The sequence below is a fragment of the Xylocopa sonorina genome, unplaced genomic scaffold (assembly GCF_050948175.1).
Source record: "Xylocopa sonorina isolate GNS202 unplaced genomic scaffold, iyXylSono1_principal scaffold0309, whole genome shotgun sequence".
NCBI lineage: Eukaryota > Metazoa > Arthropoda > Insecta > Hymenoptera > Apidae > Xylocopa > Xylocopa sonorina.
In genome coordinates this window covers 205,099-226,222 of record NW_027490380.1, presented here as the reverse complement: position 1 = coordinate 226,222, position 21,124 = coordinate 205,099, and the positions used below count along the sequence as shown (strand labels likewise).

The window sequence follows — 21,124 nt, the reverse complement described above, 5'->3', positions numbered from 1 at the left end:
ATTTCTATGTTTCGTGATCAGATATAATATTCATTGGGGAGTGTTATGTATACCTCGTATTCACTTCAAAAGAATGTAAATGCGACACTTCCTTGCTAGGAAATAGCGTTTGCAGATGTCTATGTATCGTAGCAATAGGGTTCTAATGCATTTTAAATCGCGATATAGCATCTCATTTCTATGATTCACGATAAGATATAATATTCATTGCGAAGTGTTATGAATAGCTCGTATTCACTACGAAAGAATGTAAGAGCGAAACTTCCTTGCTAAGAAATAGAGTTTGCAGATGTCTACGTATTGTAGCAATAGGGTTCTAATGCTTCTCAAAACACGCTATGGCATCTCACTCCTCCCACTTCCATTATAAGATATAATATTCATTGCGAAGTGTCACTTATTCCTCGCATAATCTTCAAATGAATGTAAATGCGACAATTCCTTGCTAGGAAATAGCGTTTGCAGATGTCACCGTATCGAAGCAATAGGGTTCTAATGCTTCTTAAAACGCGATATCGCATCTCATTCCCATGTTTCATGATAAGATATAATATTTATTGCGAAGTGTCATGTATACCTCGTATTCACTTCAAATGAATGTAAATGCCACACTTCCTTGCTAGGAAGTTGCGTTTTCAGATGTTTACGTGTTGAAGCATTAGAGTTCTAATGCTTCTCAAAACGTGATATCGCATCTCAATTCTATGTTTCATGATAAGATATAATATTCATTGTGCAGTATTATGTATACTTCGCATACACTTCAAATGAATGTAAATGCGACACTTACTTGCTAGGAAATAGCGTTTGCAGATGTCTACGTATCGAAGCAATAGAGTTCTATTGCTTCTTAAAACGCGATATCGCATATCATTTCTATGTTTCGTGATAAGATATAATATTCATTGCGAAGTGTCATGTATACCTCGTATTCACATCAAAAGAATGTAAATGCGACACTTCCTTGCTAGGAAATAGCGTTTGCAGATGTATACTTATCGATGCAGTAGATTTCTAATGCTTCTTAAAACGCGATATCGCATCTCATTTCGATGTTTCATGATAAGACATAATATTCGTAGCGAAGAGTCATGTATACCTCGCATACACTTCAGGTGAATGTAAATGCGACACTTCCTTCCTGGGAAATGGCGTTGGCAGATGTCTACGTATCGAAGAAATGGAGTTCTAATGCTTCTTAAAACGAGATATAGCATCTGATTTCTATGTTTCATGATGAGATATAATATTCATTGCGAAGTGTCATGTATACCTCGTATTCACTTCAAAAGAATGTAAATGCGACACTTACTTGCTAGGAAATATTGTTTGCAGATGTCTCCGTGTCGAAGCAATAGAGTTCTAAAACTTCTTAAAACGTGGCATCGCATCTCATTTCTATGTTTCATGATATGATATAATATCCATTGCGAAGTGTCATGTATACCTCGTATTCATATCAAAAGAATGTTAATGCGACACTTCCTTGCTAGGAAATAGCATCTGCAGACGTCTCCGTGTCGAAGCAATAGAGTTTTAAAGCTTTTTATATCTCGATATCGCATTTCATTTCTATGTTTCGTGATAAGGTATAATATTCATTGTGGAGTGTTATGAATACGTCGTACTCACTTCAAAAGAACGTAACCGCTACAATTCCTTGTTATTAAATAGCGTTTGCAGATGTCTACGTATCGTAGCAATAGAGTTCTAATGCTTCTTAAAACACGATAACGCATATCATTTCTATGTTTCATGATAAGATATAATATTCATTGCGAAGTGTCATGTATACCTCGGATACACATCAAATGAATGTAAATGCGACACTTCGTTGCTAGGAAATAGCGTTTGCAGATGTCTACGTATCGTAGCAATAGAGTTCTAATGCTCCTTAAAACGCCATATCGCATCTCATTTCTATGTTTCATAATAGGACCTAATATTCATTGCGAAGTGTTTTGTATACCTCATCTACACTTCAAATGAATGTAAATGCGACAATTCCTTGCTAGGAAGTAGCGTTTCCAGATGCCTACGTTTCGAAGCAGTAGAGTTCTAGTGCTTCACAAAACGCGATATAGCATAGTTTTTCTATGTCTCATGCTAAGATGTAATATTCTATGCTACGCGTTATGTATATCTCGTCTACACTTCAGAAGAATGTAAAGCCCATACTTCTCTGCTACGGAATAGCGTATCTAGATGTCTATGTTTCGAAGCAATACAGCTCTAATTCTTCATAAAACGCGATATCGCATTTCATTTGTATGTTTCATGATAAGATGTTATATCAATGCAACGCGCTATGCATATCTCGTCTACACTACATAGGAATGTAAATGCTTCACTACCTTGCTATGGAATAGCGTTTCTAGATATTTAGATATCGTAGCAATAATGTTCTAATTATTCTTAAAACGCGGTATCCCTTCTCATTTATGTATCTCATGCTAAGATGTAATATTCAATGAAACGCGTTATATCTATCTCGTCAACATTTCAAATGAATGTAAAGCCCGCACTTTCTAGCTAAGGAATTGCGTTTCTAGCAGTCTACGTACCGAAACACTGGAGTTCTAATTCTTCATAAAAAGCGATATCGCATATGATTTTTATGTTTCATGATAAGATGTAATTTCAATGTAACGCGTTATGTATATCTCTTCAACATTTCAAAAGAATGTAAAGCCCACACGTTCTTGCTACGGAATAGTGTTTCTAGATGTCTACATTTCGAAGTCCCAAAATAAGAGAGTTCCAATGCTCCATGCAATGCGATGGGTCATCCCAATTCAGCGTTTCGAATTAAGTAAGCTGCAATCTTCTAAGCATAGCATTACGCTTTTCTGCTTCCACACCTGCAAGAAATGTGAATTCTACAGTTCCATGCAAAAGCATGACACTTCAAAGATTCTTCGCGTCAAAGTAGTAGAGGTCTAATGCTCCATGCCATGCGATAGTGCATCTCATTTCAACGTTTCAAATTAAGTAGGTTGGAATGTTCTATGAATAGCATTATGCTCACCTGCTGCCACAAGTCGAAGGAATGAGAATAATACTGTTCCATGCAACGGAATGACGCTTCATAATGTCTGCGTGTCATTGCAATAGGGTTCTAATGCTCCATGCAATGCAAAGGCGCATCTCATTCTAACATCCAAAGTAACTATGCTGTAATCTTCAATGCGTAGCAGTATGCATATCTGCTTCAAAACTGTATAGGAATGTGAATTCTACAGATCGGTGCAACAGGATGGTGATTAAAAGTGTCTACCTCTGAAGGTAATAGAGGTCGAATGCCAATGCAATGTGATGGCGCACCTCATTTCAACTTTTCAAAGTAATTAATCTGAAACTTCATTGCACAGCATTATGCCAATCTGCCTCTAGAATTCAAAGGAATGTAAATTGTACACTCCCATGCAAGGGGTTGGCGCTTCATAGTATCTGCATATCAGAGCAATAACCGTTTCATCTACCGTTCAAGCGACTGTATACTTCACATTTCCTTAAAGTGTAGAAGCAGATAAGCATAATGCGATGCATAGATCGTTACTGCTTACATTCTTCGTAAAGTCGAAAGGCATCATATTGCATGGAGTAATAAAACCCCATTGCGTTGCATTGAAGACACTGCAAGACGCCACCTCATTGCAGGCTACTGTCGAATTCACATTCTGTTGAAGTGCTGTAGCAGGTATGTATAATGCGACGCATAGAGCATTTCAACCTAATTACTTTGAAACGTTCAAATTATATGCGTCATAGCGATGCATAATACATTAGAACGCTACTCGTTGAAAACGCAGACACTGAAACACCATCTCGTTGCAAGGAACTGTAGATTTCACTTTCTTTTGAAGTATAGAAGCAGATCGGCATATTGCTGTGCATAGGAGATTGCAGCCTACTAATTTGGAAGCTTTGAAATAAGATGCGTCATCGCATTGCATGAAGCATTAGTACTCTATTGCTTTAACATGCAGACATTATGAATGAAATTGTAGAATTCGCATTCGTTTGGAGTGTAGTAGAAAATATGCATAATGCAATGCATAGAACGTTAGTGCTTACTTATTTTGTAACGTTGAAATGAGATGCGTCACCGCATTGCATGGAGCATTGCAACTCTATTGCTCTGAAACGTAAACACGATGAAAGGCCATTCCGTTGCAGGAATTGTAGCATTTACATTATTCTGAAATGTAGAAGCAGGTAAGCTTAATGCGATGTTTAGAATATTACAACATAATTGCTTTGAAGCGTGAAACTGAGACGCACCATCTTGTTGCACACAATATTTTTTATTACTTACGATGAATTATAGTACCGACATGCTCCATCTTCTTGCAAGAAAACTTCCCAGCCGTTCACATTGACACGTAGACACTCAAATGCGACAACCCTTTTCGTGAAAATTTAGACATTCCTTTGAAACTTAGGACTGTGAAGCTGCATCGCGTTGCATGGAAATTTAGAAAGTGCTTACTATGAAACGTAGAAATGAGGAGCGCCATCATGTTGCATAGAACTTTGCATCTTACGTACTTTGAATCGCCTATACTGATAGGGACCATCACTTTACATAGATATATAGAAAACACATAGCTTTAAACGTTGAACTGAGAATTTGAGAACTTACTTTGAAATGTTGATAGTGAGGAGCTCTATCAGATTTCATCGAACATCAGAACTTTCTTACTATGAAAAGCAGGCAGATAAGGACCATCGCGTTGCTTAAAACCTTAGAAGTTGCTTACTTCTCTCGTACTTTTAGAAGAATTTTTGATAAACCACTTACATTTCACGTTTTCAATATTTTTGTATGTATGCGAGGTGTAATCGTTTAAGTTCTTAAATGATTACTTAGTGTTGATTATTATTTAGAAACTCGGTTAAAAATGTGACTGCATAAGATTTAATCAATATGTTTATAAGCCTGTCATTTATGCAGTTATTTGTTCGTCACTTATTGCTCAAACGGCAAAGATTCTGACCACTTCAAAATGGTTAACTTTCACCAATTTTCTTAAAAATTAAAACACTGTCCAACTGTTTGTATTAAAGACTGTAATTAAAGTTTTCAAAATATTTTACCTCTTATAGATCCATTCTGTTATTGAAATTGAATGTTTGATTTTTCTAACTCCTGTTTAGAACACCTTTTTATTGGAATGTTCAAGTATTTTTTATGTTAGTAATTATTGAAAATGTTTTGCTTGGTTCTCTAATTTAATATTTAGAGTTTCCTGATGAATATTTTTTATCGTTGTGAACTATATAGTTGCAATTAAAATTCTTTACGAAATAATAATAACAGAGAGGTATGTATATTATCTTACTATTTATAAAGAAATATTAAGACTTGTTTACAATCTAATGGAATTTAATTACCTTCTTTTATTCAAATTCACAATGATAATCCTCCATAGTTCAACAATTTAGTGAGTTGTCCTCAGGAATCCGCAGCTCAGTACTTATAAAATGGACGACAAACGAACAGCCTAACCAAACGTAATCAAACCGATTTTTCAATACTAATGGTATCATGTTTAACTTATCTTGCAAACTATTCAAATGGCCTTCGAACAGTGTCTATTCACTTCCTTCCACCATTGTTTACAATACGTATGTTTCATTTACTACCAATCCGTAAGTATTATCGCCTTCCTTTACTTTTTCTAACCTTCAATGGCTTCATATTACAGGTCTTTGAACACGTTTTAAAATGCTCTATCGTATTACGGAAGCATAAACATATTAGTTCGTTTTAAAAAATGAAGGTAACCTTCAAATTTCCAACATACTTCCAACTCCCATTTCTACTGCGCAATTTTATATCAGCAAAAATTTATATGAAATTTATAGTTTCAAGGATATTTGAGGTGCTAATTATTTCTGCCCACCCTGCATATTGTTATGGATGTGTCCAACAAGGCAACGATGAACAAAGTTAAATTTAATATTACGATGTTTAATATATTTGTTTTTCTGTAATTTAGCCAAAAAACAGAGTTCACGATGTCGGAAGATGAATGTATTTGCCTTAGAATGATAAGAGCCGACGATATTGAAAGTAGAATATTTCTTTACTCTGCTGACCGAATCAATGGAAACGCTAAGTAATGTGTGTGCCTTTCGAAACAGTCAGATGCAAATTACGATACAACGTTTCGAAGAAATGGTACGTGTCACTCTTTTTTAACACGTTCACGACGGGGCGAAAATCTACGTTTTTTTGAGCGCACATTTCTTGCATCAAGCACTTATTTTTTTTAACGACTAATTTTCTGAAAGCGCGTGACCCACGAGTAGGTCACGCCGCCCCACGGAGCAGTCAAGTGTGACCCACCGTTGGGTCACGCCACCTCACGGAACAGTCAAGTGTGATCCACCGGTGGGTCACCCCGGCGTGAACGTGTTAATTTCAGTTTTTTTAATCAAAGGAAATTTGATTGAAATATCCGCAAAATTTAAGGACAAAAAAGTTATTATAATCTTATGCAACATATATGATGGTGATAAAGGATAAGTATGTGGAACTGAGAATAGAAGAAGAGAATAGAATTGGACCGAAATGGATATAAAACAGGAATTTATATCTATACGTTCTATTCTATGCAAAAGCAAATATTTCAAAGAAAAAAAATGTATTACTTACAAATTACTTATGTTCGTAGGGATCTCACTAATTCAGACTTCTCGTCTTGCAGAACTAATCATTTATTTAACATGGAAAGGGGTCGAGGAATAGTAAAAGGTTTCCATATTTCATAGCCTTATTCGATACGTCAATTGGATCACGTAAAATATCGGACACTAATTCCATCTACATCTTTAGAACTTAAATATATAATTGCAACAACATATTTAATACCGTCTTAATAGCATGTTTCTAATTATTTACATCTATGCCTAATAAATATATGTTAATCAAACAAGCTGCTTTACCAAAGAGTAAAAGAATCTGAGGATTACAAATTTGAGCATTACATAACAAAAGTGCAATCCATATATAATGTTACATGTAACAAAATATGAAGACCAAAAAGATCATACATAAGTTGAATCCACAATGCGGACATAGAGATACGTAAAAGGCAAAAAATCCAAACAATAATTAGCAAAGTTCAAAAAGGGAGGAATGAAAATTTATCTCCTTGACGATAATAAGAAACAGGTCTGCCTCATGCACTACAATCTCTCAAACATCCAGCGATTGGCACGTCAATGACAACGGATGGAACAAATTCCGCGGTAGAACTGTGCTAATACACTGCACCTACTCAGTCTCGTAACGGCATACCCTTAGTACTGGGGCGACACTCGTAACACGGCACTATTAATGCACCGCGATATAGCACACGGGCTACATGGCCATGGCAATTACACTATTAGCTCACCATAGCTACACGCGTGGTAGTGGCGTAGACTGACATTTACGAATGGGGATGCTGTTTCTATAAAAATTATAAACGAATATGAAAAATGACCAAACTAAGCAAGTTATTTATTTTGATTCCAAAATAGATACACCGGCACGAAACAAAGATACAAGAACTCGATTTTATTATTTTCTATAAACTAGCTCGATACGGCGATCTTTCCCATAAAGTCTTTAATTACTTTATCATAAAAATATATAAATTTATTTTATATATATATTTTTTAATTCATCGTTACAAATTCATGCAGTTGAGGGTTATATTCAATACGATGACAGCATGTTGTTTAAGAAATTACACAAGGCGAAGTTAGGGACGCAACAGCATGAATTTTTATTTTATAAGTAATACTAGCTGTACCAGTTCACACGTTGCTGTCTCTGAACGAAAAGGCAGTTTTAATACCTCAAATATAATTTATTAATGATCAAATGTATACAATACATCAAAATGAAAATTAACAATAAAATTACACCTACATATATGTCATTTGAATATAACACATGTACAAAACATAGATATACATAGTTGATGGTAGAATAAACATGCTTCTTCACTTGTGATATTAAACAATATTGCAAACGAATTTCAATTGAACAATAATATAAGTAATTATTAAATATCATCATGAAATGAATGATATTTGATGATTGATGGTGAACTTTATCTTAGTAGTGCTTGTAAATATACAACATTATTTGTTTTCCTATCTGGTGCAAGAATAAATAAATTTGAAGGTTTTCCAACTCGAGAACACCCAACGTACAGCTGTCCATATGAGAAGCATGGATTTACCAAATTTAATCCACATACTTGCAATGATTGTTCCTGTGTTTTGTTAATGGTCATTGCAAAGGCTAGTCGTACCGGAAACTGTAGACGTTTGAATTCAAATGAAGTATTCGTTGGTATTATGGGATTGCGTGGTAGTAGCACATGTTCCCCTTGATGTTTTCCCTTTAAAATGGTTGCCTCAATTATGTTATTTATTAATTTTTTTACTGATAGCCTAGTCCCATTGCATAGTTGCGATGGATTTATATTTCGTAGAAGGATGATTGGGGGACCAATTTCCAAAGATAAAATATGTGGTGGCATTCCTTGTAGATCCAATGAATTAAAAAATTCTGTTGGATAATTAACTGATTCATCGTGATTGACAACAGTATCTATGGATTTATATGTTGTTTCTTCATCAGGTATTTTAATTTGAATTGTGCAGTTTATTAAATTCACATCAATGTTTTTAGCTGCCAATATAGCACGCTCACTAATCCGTTGGTTATTTTTATAATTCTGCGATAAATTTGAAAAAGCTTTGGCAATCAATTCATCAGTGGATTTTACAATGTGACAAAAGTTTTCTGGTAATGTAATACAGTGTGTGGATTGATCTATTTCCATTTTACCATTCCCAATATCTAATAATTGTTTTGCAAATGGTTCAGAAGATTCATCTTGTTGTAATTGAACACGCATATTGGTCTTTAAAGATATTTTCTCCACATACCGCCATAAAACTGATGATTTGAGACATGCATTCAATTCATCTGCAGGTACTGAACGTGGTATAACTGGTAAAGTTTGTCGAAAATCATTAGCTAGCAAAATGAATGCACCACCAAAGAGCTGCTTATTTCCTCTCAAATCTTTTAATGTACGTTTCAATGATTTCTTGTGTGCCATGGTGCTTTCATCCCATATTATTAAGCTGACGTGATCTTAGTACTTTTCCCATCCCAGAATATTTGCTAATATTACATGTTGGAATTTCAGTTACCTGCATATTTAATGGCATTTTCAATGCTGAATGTGCTGTTCGATCACCGTCCAAAAGAGTTGCTGCAATAACAAATGATGCAATAGCAAGTGCAATATTATTTTATGATCTTATTCTTGCCAGAATAATTAAAATAAGAAAAGTTTTGCCAGTGCCATCAGGTGCATCTAAGAAATATAAACCACAACTTTTGTTATATATTGCATTTATAATTGTGTCATATGCTGTTCGTTGTTCTAATACCAATTTCGGCAGATTAATTCAAACAAATGTTTGTAATTCATTAACATTGAAGTGCGTTTCTCGTTGTACATCACGATCGAAAATGTCATTACCAGATCTATTTAGAGTAATCATTCCCAATTCTGTCAGTGACTAGTTGACTATTGTCAAACATACATCCTCAATTAAAATCAATACCTCATTGTATATATTTGATGTACATTGAATGTTGGGATTAGCATTTAATCTACGCATGCGATGTAAAATGTCTTCGCTCATATAGTCTTTATATTTTTTCCAAAGATCCTTTGGATTAGCAGGAAAACATGTAGTTAGTATGATGTGTACGTATCTGCTGTGGTTGAGCTGTATTAGAAGCATTAGCGAGTGAAATATCCCAATGAGCATCGTTTTCCAAGAGATTTCATTTCTGGCAAGCTTCACGACATGTAGCACATACATGGCCATTGACCGTTTTTAATTCTTAGAAAGATATTGATCCACAAACATTGATTAATAATAATCATAGGTAAAATCATTCTGCGTTATTTGGATGTACAGTGTGCAGACGACCCAATGCATTTGTGGAATATAAATTAGGTGTCCTTGTACTGTTTTACCCTTTTTACGACGCTGAAATTTTCTTGTTGATGTATTCCACGTAAAATAAGTTGGTACTTCAGAGTACAGTAGTGTCCTTGCAACGGTATCATTTCTACATAATGTGAAAAATTCAGTTAATGTTGTTGGCGGTGGTGACATTGCTCTTGCACGTACATTTTCTGATGTAAAATATACACGCTGTCCATTTTTAAAATGTACTGCTAAATGAGCAACCGTTGGATATCGCTCATGAATGGAAAATGATAAAATACGCCATGCAACCTCATTACTACATATTTAGCGTCCCAGTTGATATTGGGTGATTTCATCGTTAGATACAGTTATATTTTCCACTCCAAACACTGCCATATCGCTTCCTTTGTTCACATACTTGCAAATATATTTTATAGCTTTCACTGAATTGCAGTACTCAACATTTATGTGTGCGTTATACGTTTTTAGTAGTAATGGAGAATATGGTACTACCCAATGATTATCAACATCAATAGTATTGTTGGGTACTTTTAGTTTAATGGATTTTCCACCATCTTCGGTAGATCGTCGTCGATAGAGTAGATATCCATCAACCCCTGTAATACTTTCAACAAGTAAGTCTCTAGAATACCGCTTTGTGCACTTTCCATCTGATATGCATGGTGAATTATTATTTAGTGAGCGACATGGACCATGAATCATATTTTTTGAGACAATATCATGCAAATCTTTATCAATTTCAATGTCTGGTATTTCTGCAGAGATGATTTCATCGATTCTGTTTGGTGTTATCTTTCCCATCATCCATATTAAAATATGCGCATGTGGTAAACTACTTTTTTTGCCATTCAATGGAATATATCCAACAGCGCGTCTCTCCAAATACATAGTGTTTGACAATAAAATCTATTAAAGATTTTAATTTATGTTTAAATACACGCGCAGAAATATCATGACGATCTGATGGTGATTGTCCAATTAATAAAAGCTCCTTCGTTTCATCCCATGCTCGGTTGCATGTAAATGTAATGAAAAAATTTGGACGACCATATGCACGAATATACGTCATTGCATCTTGTGCATATTCATGCATATGTCTTAGGCTGCCTGTAAATGTGGATGGTAAAATGACCATTTTTCCCAATTCACTAAGATACATACATGTCAACAATGTATTGATGAAATAATTGTCTATATTTCAATATATGATTATCAGCATTCTCACGAATCATCGTTTGATATGCATAATAATTCATAGCACTGACCTTTTTGTGAATGTCTACATTAGTTGTAGGGTTTCTCATATTAATATTAAAATGATATCCATCCTCTCCTTGCAAAAATAGAATGGGATATTGTAATGCATCATATTAACGATGCGTTTCTGATACTTGACGCTGGACGTCACCATTTCTACGACGAAGAATTATATCGCGAGAATTAAATTCTTCATCAACTATGACAATTGACACTTCATCGATCGTTGGTGCGTTGAATTGTCTTCGATGTTGACCAATAGGTGTTTTATCCGCCTTTATTATCACTTTGTAATCGTCAGATGGCAGTTGTTCAATGGCAGTTTTAAATAATTTAATTAATTCATTACTACTCATATTCAGTTGAAACCGTCTGTTCATTTGTTCGTCAGTATTTCCCATAAAATATATCTGAAGATATTTGTGATCAGCATTTGGCAAGGGTAGTAGTGATCTAGCATGGTGATAAATTTGCCTTTGTACTTTAAATGTTGGCATATATTTTGCGCTAACGATATTCGTTGCTCCGAACGATGTCATTTGGAAGCATGAATTGTACTTGGGTATATTTTTCAAATAATTTTTGATTTACTTGTTTCACCTGATACTAAAGTTAATAATGGATCAGATGGTGAACGCAAGTCTGCTGACTTTACTTTTCCACCTGTACAACACATACCTGGTGCTTCATTTTTAAATTTTTGAGCACCGTAATACGTACTCTTTTTATCCATTTTTCCAATAATTACACTTTGATGAAGACCGTAATTGTAAAGGGGATTGTAATTGAAACCACATGAAATCAAATCAGTATATATCGTGCGTCTTGTCTATGTTCTGCGAATTCGATTCCTTTGCTGCCTTGCTTGCCTCTGTTCGCTCGTTTCTAATGATCGAGCAAGAGCAGTGTGAACTCGATCTCTTTTTTACCTTGCTTGCCTCTGTTCCCTCGTTTCCAATGATCGAGCAAGAGCAGTGTGAACTTGACCTCTTTCTTGCCTTGCTTGTCTCTGTTCATTCGTTTCCAATGATCGAGCAAGAGCAGTGTGAACTCGACCTCTTTCTTGCCTTGCTTGCCTCTGTTCATTCGTTTCCAATGATCGAGCAAGAGCAGTGTGAACTCGATCTTTTCTTGTCTAGCTTGTCTCTGCTCACTTGTTTCTGAAGCTCGTTCTTCTCTTCTCCTTTTTGCTTGATTTGTAGATCGACCAGTGGCACTTCGCTTTGGTGGCATAACTGTGGGGTTAAATAAAACGTATTTCCAATTATTTTCTTCAGCTGGAAATCAATAATATTTTTATTTATTTACGTATTAATAATTTATTCTCGTATTAATAATTGCAAAAGTTTTTTGACTGCATTTTTGTATTTATTAGATTTTGCTGGCGAAAAATCGAACGTCAAACTCATTAATGTTGTTTTTTGTAATTTAAATTAATTTGTTGAAATCTTAAAGGAAACAATAATTGAAAAAATATAAATAAAACGATTCAATATTTTACTTACCTCGTGATTTATATTTTTATTGTTATTACAACTGTTATCATGGGTATGTTATTTTTTACAGTTTAATTTGTTTTAAAAAAGTAAATTCTATGAGTAAATTTCATGAGTAGAAATTTAATTTTTTAATTTATTCATGGTTGCACTTTTAACAAATATTACTAATTAAATGTTATTTTGATATTTTTGGGATATTTGTTCGGAAGCACCTAGAACCCCAACTCTGATTTAAAAAAATTGTCAAAAACCTTCCCGGAGATATACCTAATAATTTCCCAAATTTTCACGGCGTTTGGATGTATGGTTTTTGAATCTATCAAGTACAGACAGACAGACAGACACACATTCATTTTTATATACATAATAGATAAAATGAAGAACTATTGATACGCAATGTTCGTTGTAAAATATAATCAAGCAGTTAGTATATCAAATGACAGCACATAATAAATCACTGAAAGTATAATGATATGAATAGTAAGAAAAGCATATTTATTTGTTAGATGTTTATAAATTCAAATTTAAAGGTCCAAGTCACATTTAACAAATTATTGTTTAACAAGGTGATTTAATGTTGTTTCAAATAGGCGTGGAGAACTAGCTGGTTCTTCTGTCAATGTAATTTCATTTTTGCATGATACAGTAAAAACACATTTGCAATCTAAGCAAGGTTTCATTAGATTTGGTAGATTCTCCAAATTTTAGAAAGGGACGATGCCAGTAGTAGTTGGTTTAGCGACAGGTAAAAAAAAAATATAACAAGCAAAGCAACGTAAACGGATTTAAAATGTTCGAGTTAATATAAACTAAACTATTATACTTTAATAATCCATGTAGCGTTTCTGTTCTTTGTAACTTACAAAGAGTCTTAAGAACGTAATACAATGTAAAAAAGTTTGGGAAAAAAGAAAGCAGGCCTTAATCTCAGATAAAGGAACCTTCGATCTTGGTAATTTTCAAAACCAGAACAATTAAAAAAAATCTGGAGTCAACACATTGGAAAAAAAATTCTTCCAGTGAAAATTGCCATATGTAGTGCAATAGCAGCTTCACATCCCCTTGATATTCTACAGAAAATCTTATGCTATTTTATTCGATTTACTAGAATCGAAACAATGACACCTATTAGGTGGTATTTCTACAACTGCTACCATAGCCACACACACGCACACACGAAATCCATCCAGATTAAAGATACTGTGTATGTATTTGAGGATGCGTGCAATAAGAAAGCATTATTACATGGATAAATTGTAGAATTCCATTTGTAATTGATAATTAGATTATAATCATTTATATCCTTTTATCAGAAATTTAAATAGGACTTTGCAATCTCATTTCATTTTGGCAGTTACACTTATATATAAGCATCCATCCAAGCATAAAGCCTTAAAATATTTGTTATAAATGTATGAGTAAAGTTCAATCGACATAAATAAATATTGACAAACGTGATTTATTTAATTTATATCATTTAGCGTTACAAAGTATATTATAAAACATAAAAATATATTTTACTTTTGTCTTTTTAATACTTTAAATATTTTATATTATCGTATTAAACTTTTACAAAAAATAACAAAATTTTTATAACTAGGAACAATTTTTCCTTAATTAGTTAATATGTTGGTTCTTTTTAAGAAGACGGTATTTAATTTTTCAAAGTAAGTTTTGACTTTAAATTGACCATTAATTTCTCTAATTTCATTGCTTTTCATAGATCACCGCTAATTTTCAACTTTCCCATTACGGCTTTGTCGATGCAAGTTTTAATTCTCCGAAAGATATATAATATTATGTTATTAGTAAAATTATTTTGCATTTCTAATTAATTTCGAACGTAAAAGATATATTTTTTTTATGAGAAAGCATTGCGAGAAAATTTTGAGAATCTATTGTTAATGTTGTACTTTTTAACTTTTTTAAGATCCAAAAACCGTGTACAAGTTTCGGCACTATTAACGTTTACGAAATTTACATATTGTAAATTTTTGCAAAAATGATGTTAATTAACTCTTGAATTATGGTTGCTTGGGCAATTAATCAGACTGATCTATGATGTGCTGTAATGTACGAAGTCTAATAAATTTTTTTTGAACATAAGGAACAATATAGTATTTGAGCTTACAGTTTTGTTAACAAACTCGCTGTTTAAATCAGTTTGAATGACAGTTAATATTTGCATGATCTTTTCCTCTGATTTATCTGTATAATTTGTTCGTTCTTTTCAATTGTCATATATAATTATTCAAATCCATATGTTCCAAGTACTCCTCTAGAAAAGAATCAGGCTACAATTTATCTTATCAATAACATTTATATTCTGTAAAATAAATTGATTTGTTTACTAAAATATAAATTATACATTGATGTATTAATTGTAAACCTTTAGTTAATTATTCACACCTGGATTACGCGCATAATGGGTAAAATCAGACATTCCTTCAGTTTTTTAATATTGCCTCATCGATTAAAGACTCATTAGTAACAGATTTACTGTTTTTGCAAAATAAAAGCGTACATTGCATCACACATTATTTCCAGCTTCCCACTATAATTTTGTGATTCTGAACCAACTAAAATCTCTATCGCAGTCATATGTATACCTGAAATAACGCGTGCCTAAGGCAATCTTAAATTGAGAGAATTATTTTTTTTAACAATGAAATTAGAAATATATATAACTTAGTCTCTTCGACAAGACTGCATTCACAGCAATACCATCATTTTCATATTCATCGGCCCTTCCAAGAGCACATATTAACATTCCAAACTTGGATATTATTATACTTAGTTTAATTTTTATCCTTAGTGGTGGGCTGATATTTACTATATGAGGATTTGTGCCTTTCTCTGAATATGATAAGCATACCTTGATATTATTCACAAGATCATAATTTTTCATACCAATGGATTCTATGCCTGGTAGAAGTAACAATGCTAACATGATTAACCCTTTCAGCACTGAGTTGTGTGGCAAATGGTTTTGTGAGATCCCGTATGTGGCGTTCGTTGTTGTCAGACCGATGGAGTCATCTCTGTGAAAACTGCTCGAGCTTTTCGCAAATCTGTTTCAGCAGTGAATGAAGAGATGGCGAAACGTGTCAATACATGCCTACGGATGGCTTTTCCCATTAAGAATAACTTATAACATATCGATGGATGGTGCTGTCGGCGGTCGGTTACTCACAATCGGCCGACGGATGGTGCTGCTTGTGCTTAATAATCCATAAATTATTGACGACTGCTGTTACCAACAACCGATAGCGCATGCTTTCACATACAGCTGGTGCAGCCAAGAGTAGGTAACTCAAGACTTATGAACGACTGGTGTTGCCTGCGGTCGGTAGCTCACGATATAACGACAGTAGATGATGCCTGTGGTCGAAAAATTATGATATAATGACGGCTGGTATTGTCAATAGCCGGGAATTTAAGAACTATCGACGGATGGCATTGTAGAGCTACCGGTAATCCATCTCTTACTTGGCTTAACGTAATCTGACATCCACTAAACTTAATTTAAATCAACCTGACTTCAGTTACACCTAATCCGACTTAACGAGCCTTCACTCAAATCTAACCCAACCTAGCACAATCTAACTTTACCTTTCTTAAACATAAACCAATCAAACCTACGCTTTCTTAAATCTAATCCAACTTAACCAAGCAACCTACAAACATTCCCAAGTATAACCCAACCTAACCAAACCTAGCGTAACCTAACTAAATTTAACATAACCACACTTCCATTTTGGGATGGAAGCAATCTCCGCAACTTTCCCAGGGATGAGGCTATGCAGTAAGCCTTCCGCAGTTATGAAGTGGCAGAGATCCGCTCCGATTGAACGTTCATTCACGTAATGTAATGTAATGATCGGCGGGTTCAATCGGAACGAGTCCGCATCGAATACAGGAGCGTCTTCAGCTAAATGAAAGCGAACAGTCGGAAAAGAATAAAACTTTACTAAAAAATCGTATGGAAATCCGATATTTCGACGCATATCTGATATACATCTAAATAAACGCAATTCGGAAAATACAAAGGATAGGAGGAAATATTCACCAATATATGACATATGTAAATCAACGAATGCAAGAGAGAACACTCTATCTCGGAGTAGCGAGACCCGGGCGCCATCCAGCAGTAATCGTATAACGCCGGTTCCGGGATGATGCAGAGAGGAAATGTGGAGGGTAGAGAGCATAAAATAACAACATAACTAAAGAGAAGTGAAAAGAAAATCTGTGGAAACATTGCATTTATTAAGAGGAAATCCTAGAAATATCAAACAACAGATTACATACCATACCGTAAGGGCAAGGTACAACGAAATAGACGATATCGTGAGAGAAAGTAAGAAAATCGTGAAACTTAAAAAGAAAATATTAATTTAGATTGAACGAATCAATATCACTGATCGCGGCAATCTTAATGGAAAACGCGTGACTGCGAATCAGTTAGAGTATGGGATAAATGCTGGTCGCGAGTCGAGTGGCCCTAGGAGTTCCTCGCCCGCATCAGGGCATACAGTAGGGCGATGGAGGACCTGCAGCCCCCACCCCCGGCGTGAGCGAGGCTGCTTGCATATGCTACTGAGATGTGCTGCTCGCTCGCGATTCGGAATCAGCCCCATCGGATCCTGACAGTAGATTAAAGGTTGGGAAGGCGGTTCGGAGCCCCCTTTCGATGACACAAAAGGATAAGGAAATTGAAAAGTATACGAAAAGCGTATATAAGGGAGAAAAAGAAAGCCTTGGAAGGAAGCACAGACACGGAAGGAGAAGCATCAGGAGCCGAATTAAATGCAGGATAATGGGAAAGCTACCGATAAGAATAACGCCTATACTTTTAAATAGACGAATGAGCAGTCACACATCAGACATAATGATAGATATTCTGAGCGAGGACACGGCGAAACTAATGACATATTAGAAAACGTTAATAGAAAACATCAGGAGGAGCAACCGAGTCGCGTTAGTTGAATTTGGACAGGAATACAGTAAAGAGCTGGAGAAGGTCAAACGACTTAGAATAGCATTAACACCTTGTCCCAGCAAAGTGCTACCGAAAATAGAGAGATACTTCAAATGCCATAACCTGAGATATATCGGCAGAAATTGCGAAGAAGTCAGATATAATAAGGGAAATTGCAGAAGATGCGGATCCTAGATTTATACGATGATCGGTTTCATCGCGATTAAACCGAAATGTATCATCTGCAGCGAGGCAGGAAGAAGAAATCCGTACATCAGACACGTTACCGAAGCTTTAATTGTCCGGCCTACAGAAAAGCGTTGACAGAAAAGAACGAGAAACGGATATGGAATTGAAAGTCCAACAAATCAATCTGAACAGATGCCAAATGACGTAAGATATCATGCAGCAAATGCGAATGATTCAAGGGACAGACGTGGTAATAATATTGGAAGCACACAAGATGGACGAATACTGACATCAAGACGAGAACGGTGACGCTGCGATATGGATAACCGGCGTTAATCGAAAATGTTTCACATATGGCACCTCATACTCCTCGACTGGAATCGTTCATGCAATGGTCAAAGGAACAAAAGCTATAAGGAGCTACTTCTCGCCGAAGAGGAACGGAAAGAAATCGAAGAACATATAAACCAAATTGAGGTCAGCATAGAAAAGGTAGAGAAAGCAAACAGAATAATAATCATGGGTGACCTGAACGTTGCATAAAGCAGAAGAGTTTTAGAGATTTTCAGCGTCGGACTGTCAATACGTACTATATACCTTCCAAAGTACGAATTACAAGAATAACGAAGAGAGATTTGCAAGCCTCGATGGGAAGAAAGCGAACTGGAGCCAAGAAAATATATGATCGACTTATATAATATATAGATATTTATTTTTATTTAGAGGGGATGATCTATTTTCATCCTAAGTAACTAGTAACTAAGTAAGAGTAACTAAAATATATGATAAGTGTAATTATATAAACCAATTTCAAATATTTAATTAAAACATCATGAAATGATATGAAATTAGAGAGGATTTTAAATGTAATGGAGTATCTTAAGGAGATATTATATTTAGCATTAACTAAAATATAGAATATGTATTAATATTTATACCAATTTGAAATATTTACTTGAAAAATCATGAAAGCATGTGGTCCAGCGTGTGGGGGATTAACAGATCGTTGCGAGGTGCATGCGGTCCAGCGAGAGGGGACTCGCGTCTCGTGGTGGGTCTAGCGGCGCGTCTTTCGCGTTTAACTTATGAGATAGTATAATGAAGTAGTATAGCATGAACTTACAATTACGTGTGTGTTGCCGGTGCTGTAGGCGAGCGCGGCAAGTTGCCTGAACCCAGGGATTGATGACCGAAGTGCGAAAAGGCTCATGTGTGGAATGAGTGGCAGGCGCTACGCACGACGTTACACTTAGAAGCAGATAAGTATAATGCAATGCATAGAACATTACAAATAACTTACCTTGAAACGTTGAAATGAGGTGGGCTCTCGCGTTGCATGAAGCATTAGAACTCTCGGTTTATATATAAACTTAGAATTATTGTGAACGCAATTGTCTACACTTTCGAAAATACTGTTAACACGTTGAGTGCTACGCCGATCTTGCTATACATCTCTCTCAGGCGGCAGCGCGTGAGCACTTGATGCTGAACGCTTGACTGATGGGTATAAACAAACGATAACTTTGATACGTTGTATCTGTTTCGCTTGGACTGTTGAAATGATATAAGCAATGCATTTACATACAATGCATAAACATAAGGTAATGGAATGGGGAATGCCAGAGAGGCGAAAGAGCAAATACAAGATGAGAGTCATCGTGATAGAGCCACCGGAGTATAAAGACCTGTTGTAGCAGAGAGAATTCAGTTTTATTGTGACTATTTTGAAAAAGTTTTGGTATCCATCAGCTAAAAATGTTGAGAAGACGAACAGATAGTGTCTCGCCGAGAGAGCTATTTGTACCACGCAAATGTCGGCGTATAATACCACTACCATCTTCAGATAGTGACAATTCATCTAGTAGTTCACTAAGGAATACTGAAACAAGTGATTAAAATGATTAGTTTGATCCGCGAGGCAACCAGCCAAACATTATACCTTTCTCAAGTCCCCATGGTGCTAAACGCACTCATGAGGAAATGCGAAATTGTAGCACAATGGAAGATTTTTACGTCCTCTGTGTGACGGATAAACTATTTCAACATATAAAGGAACAAACAAATATTTATGCGACACAAAGAACAATCGCTTCCAAACGTGTTGAAAAGTGGGTGCCAACAGATAAGGACGAAATAAAGAGGTTTTCTGGAGTGGTTTTGTGGATGGGAATGGAAAAGCTGCCATCTTTGTATCTGTATTGGTGTAAGGATACATTGTTTATTCAAACATTCCCGCGGAAAGTTATGAGTAGAGACAGATTTCAAATTCTGTTGAGAATGTTGCACTTTGCCGACAAAAATACTTAAATTGTGCTGTGATAATCATTACACATATAATCTTTGCATTTACACCGGCAAATCATTGGATAAAAGAAATACAGCACCCACAAATGTTGTCATGAATTTATGTGAAAATGAATTTCAGAAAGGCAATCCTTTATATACGGATAATTATTATACGATTGAGGATTTAGCAAACAAACTAATAACAAAAAGTACGCATTTGGTTGGTACTCTTCGACCAAACCGAAGAGGCAATCCAAGTAAAGTTGTGATAGCCAAACTGTGACGCGGAGGTGTCATTGTACAAGAGAACAGTAGAGGGATTACAATCATGAAATGGAAAGTCAAGAGGGACGTTATAGTTTTTTCGATCAAGCATTCTGACGAAATGAAAACTGCAATAACAAGAACAGGGGTATCCTGCAAACCAAAAATTATTATTGATTATAATAAAGGTAAAACAGCGATTAATCTGTCTGATCGAATGAGTGCTTACAGCAGTCCACTTAGAAGGTCACTAAAGTGGTATAGAAAACTGGCATTCGACCTTCTTTTGAATATTGCCGTCTTTAATGCGTTACATATGTTCCAAAATGTAACAGGAAGAAAGATGTCAATTACAACATTCTGAAAACAATTTGTAAATGCTCTCACACGACATTCACATGAGGAAACGCCAATTAGGGCCTATACAAGTAGACGAATTCACAAATTTCATAAGAAGGAAGGAATGGCGCGTGAAGTACGAAAATATTGTGTTGAATGTTACAGCACAAACACAAAAATGTTCGGACGATAGTTAGCGAAGAGAATGACAAAGAAAGTTACTACATACTATAATATGTGCAAATCACAACCACATCTTTGT

At 35.2% G+C, this 21,124-nt stretch overlaps 1 protein-coding gene across 1 annotated transcript; it reads right to left on the bottom strand.

The window, feature by feature from the left end:
* Positions 1-8,111: 8,111 nt before the first annotated feature.
* On the bottom strand, positions 8,112-9,134 carry LOC143432465 (ATP-dependent DNA helicase Pif1-like). Its single transcript, XM_076909130.1, has one exon. It carries the CDS (start codon positions 9,132-9,134, stop codon positions 8,112-8,114), a length of 1,023 nt encoding a protein of 340 aa, XP_076765245.1.
* Between the last annotated feature and the right edge of the window lie 11,990 nt (positions 9,135-21,124).